Genomic DNA, 21,631 nt, shown 5'->3' with positions numbered 1-21,631 from the left:
ACTCTCCCAAACCCGTCTCTGTTCTCCTTTTAGACACAGAGAGTGGTGCTTTTGAGGGCGAACTGCAGCCGAACCCGCTCCTCCCGCGCCGGCAGCGTGGGGCGCCCGGCAGGGCTCTCGGGCTTGCAGGGTTCCCGCCGTGGCCCTTCCTGTTTCGGCCGCGCCCTCTCCAGCGCCGGCCGGGGGCGGGGGCGGGGACGGAACTGGGGCAGCGCAGGCCGGAGTGCGGCCGATACTGGCAGCTGCGGGACATGACGGCAGGCCGCCAGGCCGAGGGTGCGGGTACGGACCACGCCTCCGCGCGGCTGCCCTCCCGGGTGGCCAAGCTACTGTCTGCACTCTTCTACGGGACCTGCTCCTTCCTCCTCGTGCTGGTTAACAAGGCGCTGCTGACCACCTACCGGTGAGGCGGGCGCCAGAGGTCCGGGCGGAGTCCGCGGGGGCCCCCGGCTGCTCCGCGGCGACCTGTCCCGGGACCTTCCCGTTACGGCGCCGCGCCGTCCGGCGGGAGCTGCCCCGACCTCCGAGGTCCCCGGGTGGGGGAGAGCGGCGGGGCTGCCCCTGCCCTCGGTGCACCTTGGCCGCGCCCTGGTCAACGGGCGGGCGGGAACAGCGAGCGGGGAGCCTCACTGCTGACTCCCGTGCCAATGTGGGCGGCTGTGTGCTCGGCACGTGGACCACGTTTTCACAGGGTCGGGACCTTCAGTGTTCTGAAAACCAAACCACAACCTAGCAAAGTCATTCTACTCTCAGTGGGTGCGGGCACACCTCACCGCCACTTACTGCTGTAGGACATTCCTCGCAACTGTGCTTGTAGAGCTACATCCCAGTGCTTTCACAAGTGCCGGTGAGCTGGAGCAAGTGATCTGAATGTGTTCTTCAAATGTGACTGTTCTTTATACAAATCAAGATGTTCAACCATCAGAAAAGTCCTGAGTGGATAAGTTTATTCGCATTGTTTGACCATTCATTCTCAGATTATCAGCATGTTCATGGAAAAATGGGGAAAACAATTAAAAATTCATATTCTATACTTTTTTGGATGAATGTGCAGTAAACCAGCAAATTTGTAGTTCCTTGAACCTATTTGTAAAGACTAGAAAATCCTATTTAATTCTCCTTTCGTTGTATTGGCATTGAAAGAGCTGTGAATTTAGACCCAGCTCCACCATTTAATAGCTGTGCCTCTTAGGCCAGCCTCAGAGTCGTTTTTTCAGATGCAAAAGCTGGATAATTACAACTCTGAATTACCTCCCAGATCTCTGTGCGAGCTGTCAGAAGTGAGGGCTCCTTGTAAACTATACTGTGCTGCAAAAATGTAAAATCAGAATTTTATAAAGAGCCCAAAGAGACCTTAGAGTATCTTCAGCCCAAAGAGACTGTCAAGAGTATCTTCTTTTTATTTTATACTTGCAAAAGCTGAGACCTACATGAGCTTGGCTGGTTCCACCTCTAACAGATATTTACCAAGCACCTACTATGTGCCAAGCCCATCACTGGCACCAGGGAAGCAGCTGTGAAAAACGCAAAGCTCCTGCTGTGGAGATTCCATATCAGCGGTAGAGACAGAAAATAAACAGGTGGGCTCATGAATAAGCAAGGTGATTTCAGGTATGCCACGAGAGTGCCTGGGGTGGAATGGTTGGGGCTAGAGCATTACACACAGAAGAAAATGTGCTGAAGGGGGCATGAGCTTCGCCTGCTGGAGGAACAGAGAGAATGTCATTCTGGCTAGAATGAGCAAGTGGTAGAAGGTAGGAAAGACAACGTGGAGGTAGGCAGGGAAGGCAGCATCAGTTCCTTCATTCATTCAGTAATATTCACTAAGCACCTGTTATATGCCAGGCACTGTTCTAGGCATTTGCGATACAGAAGTGAACAAAGCAGATCAAAATTCCATATGTCGTGAAGCATCCATCCATATTGCTGGAGCGTACCCAGAGCCTTCTAGTGGATCAGTAAATAAACTGGTAGAATTTATATTAAGTCAGATGCAGCTGTGTGGTCAGGAGAAAAAAATAAGGAAAGGGAATTAGGGACTATGGGCATGGGGAAGAGTTTTCAGTCTCAGCATGATCAGTGAAGTCTCATTAAGGAGGTGACAGTTGAGCCAAGGGATGAATAATGTGAGGGAGATGGGGGAAGAACATTCCAGCATGGAAGAGGAAGGAGTTTAGGTGGGAATGGTACTAGATAGGGTCCCAGGGTAATGGATTTCTAGATTGTGTAGGGCCTTTGTGGCCACTGCGGAAGCTCTGAGGGAGCTTCTGGAAGGTGTCAAGCAAAGGAGTAACATGATCTAACTCCCTCTAGCTGCTGTGTTGAGAGCAGATATTGGGAGACCAGGGTGGAGGTAGAGAGACCATGATAAATAGTTTTCATTTTAGTCTAAATGCAATTGGGAGTCCCTTGGAAGGTTTTAGCATGGGTAGTGACATGGCATCATTTGTATGATTAACAAGATTTCTTTGGCTCTTGGGTGGGCGAAAAACTGATGGTATTGGAGCCAGGAATGGATTGTAATATTCTAGATAATTTTAAGTGGTGGCTTGGACTGGGGTGGAGGGTAGCAGTGGATATGGAGGGAAGGGATGGATTTGGGTTAGTTTCTGGTGTTCCTAGGGCTACTGATATTCTTCAAGGTCTATTCGTGTGTTGCAGCATGCTTGCTGGTGTCCGTGGGGAACAGAAACCCTCCCTCAAAGAAATTAGAATGAATAGATACATAAACATGGATCATTTCATATACAATGCAAGCAAATGAAAGAAAAAGAAAACTTAAACACCTACCGTAAAAAACAAGAGAATGCTATTATAGGCTTTGGGGGAGTGTTGACAGTTACGTCAGTTGAAGTCTGAAGATAAGTCTCTGCTTTCTGCTCTTGACTAAGTAGTGTGCTCGCTGACCACGGCAGTCAGTGCCTCCAAAAACATATGTCTTCTTGTTGGAAGCAGGACCAGTGAACACTGGTTAAGTGCTGGGAAGATGAAGGATAGTGTCCGACCAGAAAGAATTTATATGAGACATCTCATGCTCTAGCCTTTTCATCTTTAAAATTTTGAGTTCCATGATTGAAGGAGGAAGTTGAGTTTTTATCTCAGCAAGCCAAAGCCCCTTATAACCTTATAAGCAGATATTTCACATTTCCGTAATGTAATATACAGTTGGAGGGCCCTGTTCAAAAAACATTGTTTATTCTCTCATTTCAAAATAGTTTAGGAGCACGTTTTTGAGGGGAAGAGGGTTGGGGTGATTTGGTTATAACAATAAACCATGGAAATCTGATCCAAACATTAGCTGTTTGAGGACAGAATGTTGTGTTGTAGGATAGAAGGAAGGACCTTTCTGTAGTCACCTAATCTGCAGGATTACGGGAATGTAGCTCAGGGGATGTTTTTTTCTCTTACAGTTTGAGTAGATTGTGTCTGGTTGGGGTACAAGACTGATGGGTGGTCTTAGTTATTTGTTAGTTTTAGGTCGTTGAGATGCTAAATTTACCTGGCTGGACAGAGAGAGCCTTTGAAGGACTTGGACTGTCAGACCCTGTTGGGGTGAGACGGAGAAGCACGAATCTGTGGCCACTTGGTGACACTAGTGGTTCTTCGGAATCACATTCATGAGGGTTGTGCAGGCAGTCTGGAGTTGTTATTTTTGTTGCTTTTTTTTTTGTGTGTGTGGCACGCAGGCCTCTCACTGTTGTGGCCTCTCCCGTTGCGGAGCACAGGCTCCGGACGCGCAGGCTCAGCGGCCATGGTTCACAGGCCTAGCTGCTCCGCGGCATGTGGGATCTTCCCGGACCGGGGCACGAACCCGTGTCCCCTACATCGGCAGGCGGACTCTCAACCACTGCGCCACCAGGGAAGCCCTTGTTGCTATTTTAATACTGTTCTCTATGACATGTGAAGATTTACTAATGATGCTTAATAAAAAATATAAACTTAGCTGTATTCAGTTCAACAAGTATTTGCTCCATATTTGCTGTGTGTCTACTTTTATGCAATCGAAGGCTTTAGGATCATTTCACACAGTGGTTTCCAAACTTGCTTGGTAATGTGAATCATTTGGAGAGTTTTTTGTTTTTTTTTAAAGATATTGAATCCGATTCTCCAGTGGTGGGTGCTGGAAGTCTATATTAAAGAACAAAAACAACCCTAATTTTCTCTTACTCTGATGAAAACCGGCTCTCTCCTGAAGATGCTGTTCCATTTGACCCCTGGAAAGGAGCTGGATCCTGTTCACACCCCAGGTGTGGCCAGGAGGTGGAGTTGAGTCCTCGTAGCTTCCCACTGCCCCTGCTCTGTGGAGAGTCCAAACTCAGCACTCACTTTCTGTCCTCTCTGTAATGGCTCCTGAGCTTCTGTGGCTCATTTAGTGGAGTCCTGGTATTCCTCTCCACCCAGACTCGCATAAGCCTTCAGGACTTTGGGATACGCACGCTGAACCATCACAGCCCGCCTTGTCCCACATCCCGTGGTCACTCCTAGGGCCATGTGCTCAGTGTGACCCTGCCAGCCACTCCAGTCCCTGTGCAGGATGTCCACACTCTGCGCTGCAACCCAGCTCATTTCTGCCACATCACCCTTCAGGCATCCCTTCCCTCCTGGTCCAGCAGGAGGGCCCCTGCGCTGGAAGCCACAAGGCTCCTTTCCAGCTCCCGTCTTGGCTGGTACTTGTCCTGCACAGCCTACCTTCTGCATCCTTCCTTCAGCATTGAGCAGCTCCGACTGTCCTGGGAGAAAAAACACTTCCGGGCTGGCTGGGTTGATGTTGAATTGATGATCACAAGCTTCAACCGGCTCTAGTACCACCTGCTAGTTTCTTCTGGGGGATTGCTTTCCTTGTCACAGAAAGGACTCCTGCCCACTTTCTCTTTTACCCTGAAACCTCCCACACCCCCATCCTCCACTCTCCTCTGACACTTCATTGAGGAAATTGAAACCGTCAGACGATGTCCCCTTTCTGCTGTGATGGAGGGAGCCTCTTGTTCCTGTGGAAGGTCCAGCTCCCCACTTCTGGATGTCCCCTTCTGCCGGCTCCTTTCATTATCCTCCTCTATTCTGCGTCAGCAAGCTCTCTCTACCGGCTTAAAACATGTTTAGGTTTCTCAAGCAAAAATAACCCTCCCTTGGGTTATTAACCCACCCATCCACATGGGTGCTCATTTCTCTGTTCCTTTCAGAGTCCGACTCTTCAAAGAGTTGTGCACACACACTGTCTTTACTTCCTTGCATTCACTCCTAAAATAATTCAGTTAAAATTGGGAGTTATTTAAATACAGAAATGTACGAAGAAGACAGTAATAATATTGCATAGTCCCACTACCTAGAATCAATATTTTTTTAAAGAAAAGTCATTCTGTGTGATCATGATAAAGAATTCAAACAAAAGAAAAATATTAGGGTAAAATTTAAAAAATTACTAAATTGACATTAGGCGATAACTTCAGACATCTTTTTAGATAGATGGATGGATTGGAGAAAGATTAATAGACTGAATTACTTTTTATATAAAGTATATATTATAGATGCTGCTTATTTACTCATTTCTTTATAAATTGTTTTCTTTAATCCAAAAAGGAGTGGGAAATGGAGTGCGGGGGGCTTTTATTTATTTAATTTTTTGAGGATCACCTAAGTCCCTCCACCACTTTTTATTATGAAAAGTTTCAAGCACACAGAAAAGTGGAAAGCAAAGTACAATGAACACCCATACACATACCACTGAGGTTCAGTAATTAACATTTTGCTATATTTGCGTTTTCCCCTGAATGATTGAATATAAGCTGCATACATCATGACACTACACTCAGATATTTCAACATGCCTCTCCTGAAATATGGATATTCTCCTACGTAGTATCCTTTTTGTTCTTAACAAATTTAACAGTAATTTCCTAAAATAATCTAATACCAAATCTATAATCATTCCAATTATTCCCCAAGATTATTATTATTATTATTTTTTTTTTTGCGGTATGCGGGCCTCTCACTGTTGTGGCCTCTCCCGTTGCGGAGCACAGGCTCCGGACGCGCAGGCTCAGCGGCCATGGCTCACGGGCCCAGCCGCTCCGCGGCATGTGGAATCTTCCCGGACCGGGGCACGAACCCGTGTCCCCTGCATCGGCAGGCGGACTCTCAACCACTGCGCCACCAGGGAAGCCCTCCCCAAGATGTTTTTATGGTTGTTTTAAACATTTGAATTAAGATCCAATCAAAATTCATGCAACGCACACAGTTATGTCTTTTTAGTTTATTTTCATCTAGAAAAGTCCCCCGTTCCACCTCTTTCCCCTGAAACTGAATTTGAAAAGCCTGGGCCAGGTGTGTTGTAAAGTGTCCCATATTATGGGTTGTCTAATTTATTTTCTGAAGTCTCACTTAACTTACTCTCTGTTTTTTAAACTGAAAGTTAGATCTAAAGGCTTGATTACATTCAGATTAAACAGTTTTTGGCAAGACCACGTTATAGCCGACCCTGTAAACTTCAGCTTGCATCATATGAGGGACTGTGCTACCATTAGTCATGCTGGCTGTGTTTGAAGGCTTACTTAAGGTGAGGACTGCAAGTTGCATGCACGTATGAAATGTAGTTTAACTGAACTGAATGGAGAAAAGAGAAATTAGAGTTCAACAAAAAGAATTGTTGACGTTCAAATATATATATTTTTCAATTTCTGATGGTATATATGGCTTCTCTGCTATGAATGATGACGTTTGCATACTTCTTCCCATGTTTCCGCCCCTCCGTGTCTTCTTTTACAGTGTAGCATCCTATTGTGTAATTATAATCCCACAGTTGTTTGAATCTGTTCCATATTAAATGGATACAGTAGTCAGCACCCTTTTATCACAGTGTCTCCATTCCAGAGTTCATTATTTTGATTTGATTCCTAATTGGTTGATTCTGATGTATGGTAGTATTTTTATGGAGAGTTCATGGCTGCTGTATTAATCGTGTTGAATATTCTTAACAGCTTTTTCTACAACAAGTGTGCTCTTAGATCTGGAGAGTTTACTTATTCTCCCCATGTCAAGGAAACAAATTTGCCTTTTATAGTTTAATCATTTTCTCTCTTTACTGAGAGAACAGCACAGCAATTAGCCCTCTCTGCTGGTATCTATCTTCTATATCTGTTTATGTTTGAGAGTTTGTCTTTTCCCTACTCATTCACTGTGATTACCTCATCTTGGTAATTCAGTTTAAAGCAGTGGCCACTTAGTTCTGTGTTGTTTCTAAATGGTTCATGTGGCAGTTATGTGTGTTTTTTCTTACATCTTTATTGGAGTATAATTGCCTTACAATGTTTTGTTAGTTTCTGCTGTATAAAAAAGTGAATCAGCTATATGTATACATATATCCCCATATCCCCACCCTCTTGCGTCTCCCTCCCACACTCCCTATCCCACCCATCTAGGTGTTCACAAAGCACTGAGCTGATCTCCCTGTGCTATACGGCTGCTTCCCACTAGCTATCTATTTTACATTTCATAGTGTATATATGTCCATGCCACGCTCTCACTTCTTCCTAGCTTAACCTTCCCCCTCCCCGTGTCCTCAAGTCCATTCTCTACATCTGCGTCTTTATTCCTGTCCTGCCTCTAGGTGCTTCAGAACCTTTTTTTTTAGATTCCATATATATGTGTTAGCATACAGTATTTGTTTTTCTCTTTCTGACTTACTTCACTCTGTATGACAGGCTCTAGGTCCGTCCACCTCACTATAAATAACTCAATTTCGTTTCTTTTTATGGCTGAGTAATATTCCATTGTATATATGAGCCACATCTTCTTTATCCATTCATCTGTTGATGGACACTTAGGTTGCTTCTATGTCCTGGCTATAGTAAATACTGCTGCAGTGAACATTGTGGTACTTGACTCTTTTTGAATTATGGAATTCTCAGGGTACAGGCCCAGTAGTGGGATTGCTGGGTTGTATGGTAGTTCTATTTTTAGTTTTTTAAGGAACCTCTATACTGTTCTCCATAGTGGCTGTATGAATTTACATTCCTACCAACAGTGCAAGAGGGCTCCCTTTCCTCCACACCCACTCCAGCATTTATTTGTAGATTTTTTGACGATGGCCATTCTGACCGGTGTGAGATGATATCTCATTGTGGTTTTGATTTGCATTTCTCCAATGATTAGTGATGTTGAGCATCCTTTCGTGTGTTTGTTGGCAATCTGTATATCTTCTTTGGAGAAATGTCTACTTAGGTCTTCTGCCCATTTATAGATTGGGTTTTTTTTTTGATATTGAGCTGCATGAGCTTCTTGTATATTTTGGAGAGTAATCCTTTGTCAGTTGCTTCATTTGCAAATATTTTCTCCCATTCTGAGGGTTGTCTTTTTGTATTGTTTATGGTTTCATTGCTGTGCAAGAGCTTTTAAGTTTCATTAGGTCCCATTTGTTTATTTTTGTTTTTATTTCCATTACTCTAGGAGGTGGGTAAAAAAGGATCTTGCTGTGGTTTATGTCATAGAGTGTTCTGCCTATGTTTTTCTCTAAGTGTTTTATAGTGTCTGGCCTTACATTTAGGTCTTTAATCCATTTTGAGTTTATTCTTGTGTACGGTGTTAGGGAGTGTTCTAATTTCATTCTTTTACAAGTAGCTGTCCAGTTTTCCCAGCACCACTTATTGAAGAGGCTGCCTTTTCTCCATTGTATATTCTTGCCTCCTTTATCAAAGATAAGGTGACCATATGTGCATGGGTTTATCTCTGGGCTTTCTATCCTGTTCGACTGATCTACATTTCTGTTTTTGTGCCAGTACCATACTGTCTTGATTACTGTAGCTTTGTAGTATAGTCTGAGGTTCAGGCGCCTGATTCCTCCATCTCTGTTTTTCTTTCTCAAGATTGCTTAGGTTATTTGGGGTCTTTTGTGTTTCCATACAAATTGTGAAATTTTTTGTTCTAGTTCTGTGCAAAATGCCAGTGGTAGTTTGACAGGGATTGCATTGAATCTATAGATTTGCTTTGGGGAGTATAGTCACTTTCACAATGTTGATTCTTCCAATCCAAGAACATGGTATATCTCTCCATCTGTTTGTATCACTTTTAATTTCTTTTATCAGTGTCTTATAGTTTTCTGCATACAGGCCTTTGTCTCCCTAGGTAGGTTTATTCCTAGGTATTTTATTCTCTTTGTTGCAATGGTGAATGGAAGTGTTTCCTTAATTTCTCTTTCAGATGTTTTCATCATCAGTGTATAGGAAGGCAAGAGATTTCTGTGCATTAATTTTGTATCCTGCTACTTTGTCAAGCTCATTGATTAGCTCAGGTAGTTTTCTGGTAGCATCTTTAGGATTCTCTACATATAATATAATGTCATCTGCAAACAGTGACAGCTTTGCTTCATCTTTTCTGATTTGGATTCCTTTTATTTCTTTTTCTTCTCTGATTGCTGTGGCTGAAACTTCCAAAACTATGTTGAATAATAGTGGTGAGAGTGGGAAGTCGTGTCTTGTTCCTGATCTTAGAGAAAATGGTTTCACTTTTTCACCATTGAGAACAATGTTGGCTGTGGGTTTGTCATATATGGCCTTTATTATGTTGAGGTAAGTTCCCTCTGTGCCTACTTTCTGGATGGTTTTTATCATAAATGAGTGTTGAATTTTGCCAAAAGCCTTTTCTGCATCTATTCAGATTATCATATGGTTTTTACCTTCAGTTTGTTACTATGGTGTGTATCACATTGATTGATTTGTGTATATTGAAGAATCCTTGCATTCCTGGGATAAACCCCACTTGATCATCCTTTTAATGTGCTGTTGGATTCTGTTTGCTAGTATTTTGTTGAGGATTTTTGCATCTATCTCATCAGTGATATTGGCCTGTAGTTTCCTTTCTTTGTGACATCTTTGTCTGTTTTTGGTATCAGGGTGATGGTGGTCTTGTAGAATGAGTTTGGGAGTGTTCCGCCCTCTGCTATATTTTGAAAGAGTTTGAGAAGGATAGATGTTAGCTCTTCTCTAAATGTTTGATAGAATTTGCCTGTGAAGCCTTCTGGTCCTGGGCTTTTGTTTGTTGGAAGATTTTTAATCACAGTTTCAATTTCATTACTTGTGATTGGTCTGTTCATATTTACTATTTCTTCCTGATTCAGTCTCAGAAGGTTGTGCTTTTCTAAGAATTTGTCCATTTCTTCCAGGTTTTCAATTTTATTGGCATATAGTTTCTTGTACTAATCTCTCATGATCCTTTGTATTTCTGCAGTGTCAGTTGTTACTTCTCCTTTTTCATTTCTAATTCTATTGAGTCTTCTCCCTGTTTTTCTTGATGAATCTGGCTAATGGTTTATCAATTTTCTTTATCTTCTCAAAGAACCAGCTTGTAGTTTCATTGATCTTTGCTATTGTTTCCTTCATTTCTTTTTCATTCATTTCTGATCTGATCTTTATGTTTTCTTTCCTTTTGCTAACTTTGGGGTTTTTTTGTTCTTCTTCCTCTAATTGCTTTAGGTTTAAAATTAGGTTGTTTATTTGAGATGTTTCTTGTCTCTTGAGGTAGGATTGTATTGCTATAAACTCCCCTCTTAGAACTGCTTTTGCGGCATCCCATAGGTTTTGTGTCACCGTGTTTTCATTGTCACTTGTTTCTAGGTATTTTTTGATTTCCTCTTGATTTCTTCAGTGATCTCCTGGTTATTTAGTAGTGTATTGTTAGCTTCCATGTGTTTGTATATTTTACAGATTTTTTCCTGTAATTAATATGTAGTCTCACAGCATTGTGGTCAGAAAAGATACTAGATACGATTTCAGTTTTCCTAAATTTACCAAGGCTTGATTTGTGAGCCAAGATATGATCTATCCTGGAGAATGTTCCATGTGCTCTTGAGAAGAAAGTGTATTCTGTTGTTTTTGGATGGAATGTCCTATAAGTATCAATTAAGTCCATCTGGTCTAATGTGTCATTTAAAGCTTGTGTTTCCGTTTTTATTTTCATTTTGGATGATCTGTCCATTGGTGAAAGTGGGGTGTTAAAGTCCCCTACTATTAGTATGTTACTGTCGATTTCCCCTTTTATGGCTGTTAGCGTTTGCCTTATGTATTGAGGTGCTCCTATGTTGGGTGCATATATATTTATAATTCTCATATCTTCTTCTTGGAATGATCCCTTGATCATTACGTAGTGTCCTTCCTTGTGTCTTGTAACAGTCTTTATTTTAAAGTCTATTTTATCTGATATGAGTATTGCTACTTCACCTTTCTTTTGATTTCCATTTTCATGGAATATCTTTTTCCATCCCCTCACTTTCAGTCTGTATGTGTCCCTAGGTCTGAAGTGGGTCTCTTGTAGACAGCATATATACGGATCTTGTTTTTGTATCCATTCAGCTGGTCTATGTCTTTTGGTTGGAGCATTTAATCCATTTACATTTAAGGTAATTATCAGTATATATATTCCTATTACCATTTTCTTAATTGTTTTGGGTTTGTTTTTGTAGGTCTTTTCCTTCTCTTGTGTTTCCTGCCTAGAGAAGTTCCTTTAGCATTTGTTGTAAAGCTGGTTTGGTGGTGATTGATTCTCTTAGCTTTTGCTTGTCTGTAAAGGTTTTAATTTCTCCATTGAATCTGAATGAGATCCTTGCTGGGTAGAGTAATCTTGGTTGTTGGTTTTTCCCTTTCATCACTTTAAATATGTCCTGCCACTCCCTTCTGGCTTGCAGAGTTTCTGCTGAACGATCAGCTGTTAACCTTATGGGGATTCCCTTGTATGTTATTTTTTGCTTTTCCCTTGCTGCTTTTAACATTTTTCTTTGTATTTAATTTTTGATGGTTTGATTAATATGTGTCTTGGCATGTTTCTCCTTGGATTTATCCTGTATGGGACTCTCTGAACTTCCTGGACTTGACTGACTCTTTCCTTTCCCATATTAGGGAAGTTTTCAACTATAATCTCTTCAAAATATTTTCTCAGTCCCTTTCTTTTTCTCTTCTTCTTCTGGGGCCCCTATAATTTGAATGTTGGTGTGTTTAATGTTGTCTCCGAGGTCTCTGAGACTGTTCTCAATTCTTTAAATTCTTTTTTCTTTATTCTGCTCTGTGGTAGTTATTTCCATTGTTTTATCTTCCAGGTCACTTATCCATTCTTCTGCCTCACTTATTGTACTATTGATTCCTTTTAGAGTGTTTTTAATTTCATTTATTGTGTTGTTCATTATTGTTTGTTTGCTCTTTACTTCTTCTAGGTCCTTGTGAAACGTTTCTTGTATTTTCTCCGTTCTATTTCCAAGATTTTGGATCGTATTTACTGTCATTACTCTGAATTCTTTTTCAGGTACACTGCCTATTTCCTCTTCCTTTGTTTGGTCTGGTGGATTTTTACTTCGGTCCTTCATCTGCTGCCTATTTCTCTGTCTTCTCATTTTGCTTAACTTACTGCATTTGGTGTCTCCTTTTTGCAGGCTGCAGTTTCGTAGTTCCTGTAGTTTTTGGTGTCTGCCCCCAGTGGGTAAGGTTGGTTCAGTGGCTCCTTGAGGCTTCCTTGTGAAGGCGACTGGTGCCTGTGTTCTGGTGGATGAGGCTGGATCTTGTCTTTCTGGTGGGCAGGACCACGTCCGGTGGTGTGTTTTGGGGTATCTGTGAACTTAGTATGATTTTAGGCAGCCTCTCTGCTAATGGGTAGGGTTGTGTTCATGTCTTGCTAGTTGTTTGGCATGGGGTGTCCAGCACTGGAGCTTGCTAGTCGTTGAGTGGAACTGGGTCTTTGCGTTGAGATGGAGATCTCTGGGAGAGCTCTTGCCCATTGATATCATGTGGGGCCAGGAGATCTCTGGTGGGTCAATGTCCTGAACTTGGCTCTCCCACCTCAGAGGCTCAGTCCTGAGACCTGGCTGGAGTACCAAGTGTCAGCCACATGGCTCAGAAGAAAAGGGAGGAAAAAAAGCAAGCAATCAAGAAAAAAATAAATTAATAAAGTTATTAAAATAAAAAATTATGAAAATTAAGAAGGTAATAAAAAAAGAAAGAGAGCAACCAAACCAATAAACAAATCCACCAATTATAACAAGCATTAAAAACTAAATTAAGATAATCATAAAAATCGGAAATTAGTCATTCACATACAGCAAACCCCAAGTGTACAGTTGCTCCTAAAGTCCACCACCTCAATTTTGGGATGATTCGTTGTCTATTCAGGTATTCCAGAGATGCAGGGTACATCAAGTTGATTGTGGAGATTTAATCTGCTGCTCCTGAGGCTGCTGGGAGAGATTTCCCTTTCCCTTCTTTGTTTGCACAGCTCCTGGGGTTCAGCTTTGGATTTGGCCCCGCCTCTGCGTAGAGGTCATCTGAGGGCGTCTTTTCTTCCCTCAGACAGGAGGGGGTTAAAGGAGCGGCTGATTAGGGGGCTCTGGCTCACTCAGGTTGTGGGGAGGGTGGGGTACGGAACGTGGGGTGAGCCTGAAGCGGCAGAGGCCGGCTTGACATTGTAACAGCGTGACATTGTAACTACTCTGGCAGTGGTGGGCTGCACAGGCTCCCGGAGGGGAGGTGTGGATAGTGACCTGTGCTTGCACACAGGCTTCTTGGTGGCTGCAGTAGCAGCGTTGGCGTTTCATGTCCGTGTCAGGTGTCCACGCTGATAGCTGTGGCTTGCGCCTTTCCCTGGAGCTTGTTTAGGCGGTGCTCTGCCCTCTGTGGGCAGACAGGCAGGGAATCCCCTCTAATCCCGTACCCGGAAACAATGGTCTCTTGCCTCTTAGGCAAGTCCAGCCTTTTTCCCGGACTCCCTCCTGGCTAGCCGTGGCACACTAGCCCCCTTCAGGCTGTGTTCACGCCGCCAACCCCGGTCCTCTACCTGCGATCTAAGCCCCGAATCCTGAGCCTCAGCTCTCAGCCCCCACCCGCCCCTGCAAGTGAGCAGACAAGCCTCTCAGGCTGGTGAGTGCTGGTCGGCCCTGATCCTCTGTGCAGGAATCTCTCCGCTTTGCCCTCTGCATCCCTGTTGCTGCGCTCTCCTCCCTGGCTGCGAAGCTTCCCCCCACCCCCACCCCCCGTCCCCACCAGTGAAGGTCCTTCCTAGTGTGTGGAAACTTTTCCTCCTTCACAGCTCCCTCCCACTGGTGCAGGTCCTGTCCCTATTCTTTTGTCTCTGTTTTTTCTTTTTTCTTTTGCCCTACCCAGGTGTGTGGGGATTTTCTTGCCTTTTGGGAAGTCTGAGGTCTTCTGCCAGCATTCAGTAGGTGTTCTGTATGAGTTGTTCCACATGTAGATGTATTTTTGATGTATTTGTGGGGAGGAAGGTGATCTCCACGTCTTATTCCTCCACCATCTTGAAGGTCCTCCCCCAGTTATGTTGGTTTTTTTTTAAAGAAGATGTTGAGGGTAGGAGTTTGTTAATTAATTTATTTTTGCTGTGTTGGGTCTTCGTTTCTGTGCGAGGGCTTTCTCTAGTTGTGGCAAGCGGGGGCCACTCTTCATTGCAGTGCACGGGCCTCTCACTATCGCGGCCTCTGTTGTTGCAGAGCACAGGCTGCAGACGCGCAGGCTCAGTAGTTGTGGCTCACGGGCCTAGTTGCTCTGTGGCATGTGGGATCCTCCCAGACCAGGGCTCGAACCCGTGTCCCTGCATTGGCAGGCAGATTCTCAACCACAGCGCCACCAGGGAAGCCCCCAGTTATGTTGTTTTGATCCTCAGTTGCTTTCCTTAGATCTGTAGGTCCCCTTTTCATCTCACTTGATTGCTTTGTTATCTCAATTTTGAGCTCTTGTTTTATTGATATCTTCTTATTAAGGTGTTCCGTAGCTGGAAGCAATTACAAAGGGTGCCTTCTCTCTCTGTGTTATATTCTCTTCTAGGCTGATCTCTTTGTCTTCCTTCTGTAAGCCTTTTGTTGTTGTTGTTTGTTTATGTTGTGGTTTTATTATTTTGCTTCATGTTGCAGGTTGTATTACTGGGCAAGGAGACTCTCAGGTACAGGGGAAGTATACTGGGTGGAGCTCTTGGGACCCACCCCTGTTGGGGAGTGAGGGAAGCAGGATTAGGTAGAGGGAGAAGCTGGGCTGTGCTTTATCACAACAAAGCCTGATCCCAGGCCCTCTGGAGCTGGAAGGGCTCTACAGAGTTGTCTTGAATTGGGGTGAAAGCCCCTGGCTTTTATATCCCTGCACAGACACACAGGCTTGGAATACAGGCTGCTCTCAGGGAGTGGGGGTGCTATTGGCAAGGCAGCTTTCTTCAGCTGAGGTTGCTCTTGAGTGACTGGAGAATGAGTGCTTCAGTCCAGAAGAGGGTGTCTGGGTGGCACATCTGGCATCCATTAGAGTTCATTTTATTCTCACAGTGGTGCTGTCCAGACAGTCATTCAGTTTTCTCTGATAAGGTAGGTTGGTTCTTTATTCTTTTCTTACCCTATCTGAAATAGGTATGTTTCCCTTTGACATACAGATTGAGGGCTGAGGTGTTGCTGTTGGTGGTGGTGGTGGTGGTTTTTTAGGTGATATTCCCCCTTTTTTAGTGGCCTGAGAGAATGACTGGGAGCCAGTGAAGGGCTGGAAAATGAGTGAGCCCGGTGAAGTGATGTGCTGCCTTGTTAAGTATGGTATGAGGTAGGGGTTAAGATTCTGATTCCAGTTACCTAGGGCCATTTCCCTACTGCTTGCATGGTCATCTTTGTCATGAATCAGGTTTCCATAAAGCTATGTATCTGTCCCCATCTGTGTTCTCTTGCTTTGTCCTGTTAGACTATCATTGTGCAAATACTACACTCTCTCATTTATTGTAACTTTAAAATGAATCCTGGGGACTCCACTGGTTGTCCAGTGGTTAGGGCTCCGTGCTTCCACTGCGGGGCACAGGTTCAGTCCCTGGTTGGGAAACTAGGATCCCTGCATGCAGTGTGGTGCAGCCAAAAATAAATAAATAAAAGAATCCTGGCATCCAGTAGAGTCATTCCTCCAACTTTGTTTTTCTTCAGGATTATCTTGGATCATGTTTGCTTTTTGCCTTTGCATTCAGTCTTAGGATCAGTTTGTCAGTTTCCACAAAATACCTGCTCGTGTTTTTACAGAGAGATTTGATTTTATAGGTCAGTGTGTGGATAATGGTTCACGGCAATATTGATTCTAATCCATGAAATTTATTTAGGGCTTCTTTAATTTTTTAAATATTGATTTATAGTTTTCTATGTAGAGGTATTTCTTGGAAATCTTTTATTAGATTTGTACCTGGGTATATTATTTTGAAGAAAGGAAAACCGTATAATGGATCTCCATGTAGCCATCATCCAGTTTCAACAACCTTGTTAAATTTATATCACTCCTCCTCTCAATCCCAACCTCTCCCCCAAGATTATTTTGAAGCAAATTAAAAATGTATTGTCATATGCATTTCAATATGAATTTCTGAAAGGTAAGAGGGACTTTTTTGTTAAAAAAAAACCTACCACCCCAATATTATTTCATGCCTAAAAAAAGTAAAAATAATTCCTTATTACCATAAAATACCCAGTTAGTGTTATTTGATGTTTTTTGGGTGCTATTGTAAATGAATACCTTTAAAATTTTATGTTCTTTGTGTTTTTATGATATATAGACATAGAAATGATTTTTTTCGTGTGTTCATCTTGTATCCAGTAACCTTGCTAAAGTTATTTATTATTTCTAGTAATTTATCCCCAGATTACTTTAGCTTTCTACATATACAATTGTGTTGTTTGTTAATATGACAGTCTGCCTCAAGGGGCAATAGAAGTTTGCCAAGTTTAGCAATGATCAGTTTAAAAAATGGAAAAGAAATGAACAAATTTGACAATTTCACTAAGACTGAAAAAAAAGTCTAAGACTTTTTAATAACTCCTATCATTATGTGTTGTATATTGTCTTCAACTTTTTTTATCAGTTGCTAATATTATTTGTTACTCTATATTTTTTGTAGTTTCCCATCACCAATTGTTCTTGGAATTGGACAGGTAAGTGAAAAAAAAAATTACCCTCTTAATTAGTTGTCAGTACACATCATGAAATTTTAAGTGCTTTTGTTTAAGACTGTGATTTACGAATTTGTTCAGCTGGCAGAGGACCATGGTACTTTTGGTGAAACAACATGAAGTAGTGACACACATCTTATTTCATTTTACAATTTAGGAGCAGTTGTATTTGTAGGAAAAAGCAACTAATTTTAACTTCCTTAATAGAATTTAATTACTCTAAAGCAAGGGGGCAGCAGACTGAAAGCCTCCAAGGTCTGCTGGGTAACAGATGAGTGTGCACAGTTTAAGCCACTGTGCCTGAGAAGAAAAAGGTTAGGGAGATGAGGTGAGGCCCACTAGGGATCAGAGAAATCTAATTTTTACATCAAACCCCCTAATTTGTAAATGGTGGCAACAGATTCATATTTTCATAAAACTCTCTACAGGCCAAACAAAACATGTTTGCACTTTCCTTCCTGAAGTTTGTGATGTTTGTTCTCAAGTGTAAGGATAAACTTGGATAAACTTTCAAACAATTTTCCGTTAATTTGTGGCTTTTTTACTTTTTTGGTCATATGCTGATGATTTCTAGTAGGCACGTGGTAACACAGGCACCAAAGTTTTTTTGTTTTCGTTTTCCTTTAGTCTATAAGGAGAAAAACTTAAAATTATAAAAATTGTATCTGTTAACTAAATTTTAAATTGTGAATCTGGAATTTATATGATTAAACATTATTCTAGTTAAATGTTTTGCTAATAAGGTACTCTTTGCACATCATTTTAGGGAGACAAAAATCATGAGGGAACAATATCTTTCCTTAAGGTCAAAAAATTGATATCTTTATGGTGCAGTGTGAAAATATGTTAAAAAGTACTTTAAAAGATCAATAATATGTGGTAATGTGCCCTTTGTAATGCCCAAGGCAAATAAATTCACTGGATTGTACTCAATTAAGGTAAAAACGTTTATGATTTGCAATTTGTGGGGGAAGAAGCCAGCAGACCAAATTTTAAAAGTCTGAATTGCAGAATATTTTAAACAAGTGTTGGTATATTTCTGTAAGAATTATAAAGTAAGTCATATATACAAACTACAATTATAATTCAGGGTGGGCTTGTGTTATATAAATCTATTATAAGTATTAAGTTTGTACACTCGGGCTCAAGGTTTAGGATGATAATCATTTTGAAGGAGACCTTAAATTTTTGCATCCTAATGTGGAGAAAAGTAAGTTCTAAAATGTGTGTAGAAAGATGATATTAAAACTTTTTATTTTATAATAATAATCTGGAGTATTTCTGATATACCTGGTGTAATCCAGATTAATAACATTTGAATGAGATGTTTTTGCAACACCGGCTAGATTGGAGAGAAAAATAAATCCCTTTTAAAGTTGGTTTTCCTCTTAATTTGACTTTTGTGTTATAGAAATATTATACTTTACAAAATATGTTTATGTGTGGAGTTTGCCTCCCTTCCCCCTTCCTTTCATCTCCACACTTACTTTCTGGGGTAAGGTGACCATATGCTCAGTACATAGGAAGGATGGTCTAGGATCAACAAGCAGCCTCACCGACTGTGGTCACTCTGGTCAGTTTTGGGGACACAGTTCCTTTTTCCCACTGTTGTCGTTCCTTGAGCCCCTTGAGATAGCGCATATACGTTATATTTGATGTTATACTTTTTGCCTATAGTTCTGGTGCAATCTATACGGTGGCAAGAAAAACAATTTTAATATTTCAAGGAATAATAGGTTTTTTGGAACCTAGAAAATGGACTTTTCAGATATATATATATTTTTGGTGAATCTCTTTTCTTTTGATGATGTGTTTGTACCTCAAATAGTCTTTCCAGATATTTTGCTGAAGTTTTTCTCTTCCCTTTTCTTTAGATGGCAGTTACCATAATGATACTATATGTGTCCAAGCTAAATAAAGTAATTCACTTCCCTGATTTTGACAAGAAAATTCCTATTAAGGTATGTGATGGAAAGTACATAAAGCTATGATGGAAGATGTAGAAATGCTATAGAATTACAAAGTGATCTTAAGAGTACAGGTCCGTTTCTATACACATGTGCTTCCTGCTGGCAATGGATAGAAAATTCTTAATAAAGTTTTCATATCATTCAGTGGTCCACTAATGTAACATAATAATAGTAAAAGTATGTGCTTAGCAATGGATATTAAATAAATACTATGTGTCTTCTGAAATGACAAAGCTTTCTAATAGGAATTGGCAAGCTTATCTGGTAAACGACCAGATAGCAATTAATTCGGCTTTGTGGGCCAGACCATCTCTGCTGCAGCTCTTCAGCTCTGTACCATGAAAGCAGCTGTAGATGATACATATATACATGAATCGGTGTAGTTGTGTTCTAATAAAACTATTTGCATGAATAAAAGATGGGTTAGATTTATCTCTTGGGCCCTCCCAATTTGTTGATCCCTGTTTTAAATTTTCTTTTTAGCTTGGATTGATAACAGTTGTGAGTAGAATGACGAATAAACACATTTTGATATACGTAGGTTTTTTTCCACGGTGGAACGAGAAACATGAGAACTGCCATTCCTTCCTGGGAATGTGGAATGGAACTAACTTTTTTTTTTTTTTTTTGCGGTACGCGGGCCTCTCTCACTGTTGTGGCCGCTCCCGTTGCGGAGCACAGGCTCCGGACGCACAAGCTCAGCGGCCATGGCTCACGGGCCCAGCCGCCCCGCGGCATGTGGGATCTTCCCGGACCGGGGCACGAACCCGTGTCCCCTGCATCGGCAGGCGGACTCTCAACCACTGCGCCACCAGGGAAACCCGGAGCTGACTTTTATTGTACAGTTGCTGGGTGACATGCATGAGGCCAGACATTTCATTCCTAGAGCAATCCCATACGACAGGTGGTATTAAATCGATCATGGTGACATTTTTTGATTTAGGGAGGTTAAATCAGACTGCAGTTCCTAGAGAGTGAGGACCTCACATGGTTTGTTCACTGCCATGTCTCGCAGGCCTGGAAAAACACTGGCATCTAGCTCTGGATTATTCATCAGGTCGACTAAGCACACGCTTACTGCATCAATAATCAGGGACATCCACAAAAAGAGAAAAACAAAATATTGAAGTATAGGAAAGATATTAACCCAGTCATCAAAAGAAAAATCAGAGTATTGTTGGGCTTGCTTACACTTAGCTTATGATATAATTTTTAAATACTTTGAACAATTGTGAAATATGATCTAGACATAGGAAAAAAGGCATCATACATGACTGTGTAGTTGAATGAATAATTACCCTTGTAATCATTACCTACGTCATGAGATGGGATCACAAAATCCTTCTTTACCCACTATTCTGACTTTTGTATTAATAATTTTCTTGCTTTCTTTGTAAGTTTTCTAAATTTGTATGTATCCTTGAATTCTGTCGTTTAGGTGTGCCTATTTTTGGATGTTATATAAAGAGAATTAAACTCTATATATTCTTTTGTATCTTGCTTCTTTCACTTAATATTATGTTGGTAAGATGTTGGTAAGATTCATCCACATTGTTGTAGCCGTATTCTTTTATTTTCATTGTATAAATATATTACAATTTATTTATCTGTTTTACTGTTTATGGTAGTTGGGGTTGTTTCTAGTTTGGGCCCTAGAAAAATAAAAAGTACTGTTCTGAACATACTGATAGCTGGATCTTGGTGCACAAGTATTAGTCACCTAAGGCTCCCATAACAAAATACCACAGACTAGGTGGCTTAACAGAAGTTTATTTTCTCACACTTCCGGAGGCTGGAAGTCCAAGATCAAGGTGCCAACAGGGTTGGTTTCTGATGAGAGTTCTCTCCTTGGCATATAGACAGCTGTCTTCTCACTGTGACCTCATGTGGCCTTTACTCTGTGCCTATGCACTCCTGGTGTCCCTTCCTCTTCTTATCAGGACACAAGTCCTATTGTATTAGGACCCCACATTTATTACCTCATTTAACCTTAATTACCTCCTTAAAGGCCCTATCTTCGCATGCAGTCACCTGGGGGCTAGGGGTTCAAAATGTGAATTTCGAGCAGATACAATTCAGTCCGAAACAGCACATGTGCGTGAGTTTTTTGGGAAGCTTATCAAGAAGTGAAACTGCTGACTCCTAGGGTGAGCATATTGTCAACTTGAGTAGATAATGGCAAACTCTTCCCCCAAGTGGTTGTACCAGTTCCTACTCCTGACGAAAGTGCATGAAGGTCCCTATTGCTCCTCATTCTTGCCAATCCTTGGTATGCCAGTCATCTTAAATTGTGCTGATCTGGTGGGTGCATAATGACATCTTCTTGGCTTTTATTTGCATTTCCCTGTTTATTAATGAGGTTGAGTGCCTTTTCATTTTTTAGTGCCCATTTGGATATCCTCTTTTGTGAAATACTTGTTCAAGACTTTTGCCCATTTTTCTGTTGGGTTGATGTCTTTTTCTTACTGATTTGTGTAGGAGTTTTAAAAAATATATTAATGATAGTCCTCTTGTTAGTTATATACAGCATTACAAATATATTTCCCCGCTCTGTTTCATATCTTTTTATTTTCTTTATTATTGTATTTATCTTGTATTCCTTTATCATGTATTCCTTATCATGAAAAGGAATCTTAATTTTAAAATAGTTAAAATTTATCAGTCTTTTCCTTAATAATTAATCACTATTTTTCTTATTTAGGAAATTCTTCCCTACTCTGAGGTTATGA

General features: G+C 41.4%; 1 protein-coding gene across 1 annotated transcript in view; it reads left to right on the top strand.

Moving 5' to 3' along the window:
• Nucleotides 1-241: 241 nt before the first annotated feature.
• The window catches only part of SLC35D2 (solute carrier family 35 member D2), a 53,791-nt gene continuing 32,401 nt past the window's right edge, over nt 242-21,631 (top strand). Inside the window, exons 1-3 of the mRNA XM_082657280.1 lie at nt 242-403; nt 16,881-16,914; nt 18,807-18,893. Of these exons, the coding sequence (XP_082513406.1) occupies nt 252-403; nt 16,881-16,914; nt 18,807-18,893 (273 nt within the window). The 5' untranslated portion in view covers nt 242-251. The remainder of the gene's footprint in view (nt 404-16,880; nt 16,915-18,806; nt 18,894-21,631) is intronic.

Source organism: Grampus griseus (genome assembly GCF_964374135.1).
Source record: "Grampus griseus genome assembly, chromosome: 6".
Taxonomy (NCBI): Eukaryota; Metazoa; Chordata; class Mammalia; order Artiodactyla; family Delphinidae; genus Grampus; species Grampus griseus.
The sequence above is the reverse complement of the archived record's forward strand: the minus strand, read 5'-3'. Positions and strand labels throughout refer to the sequence as shown.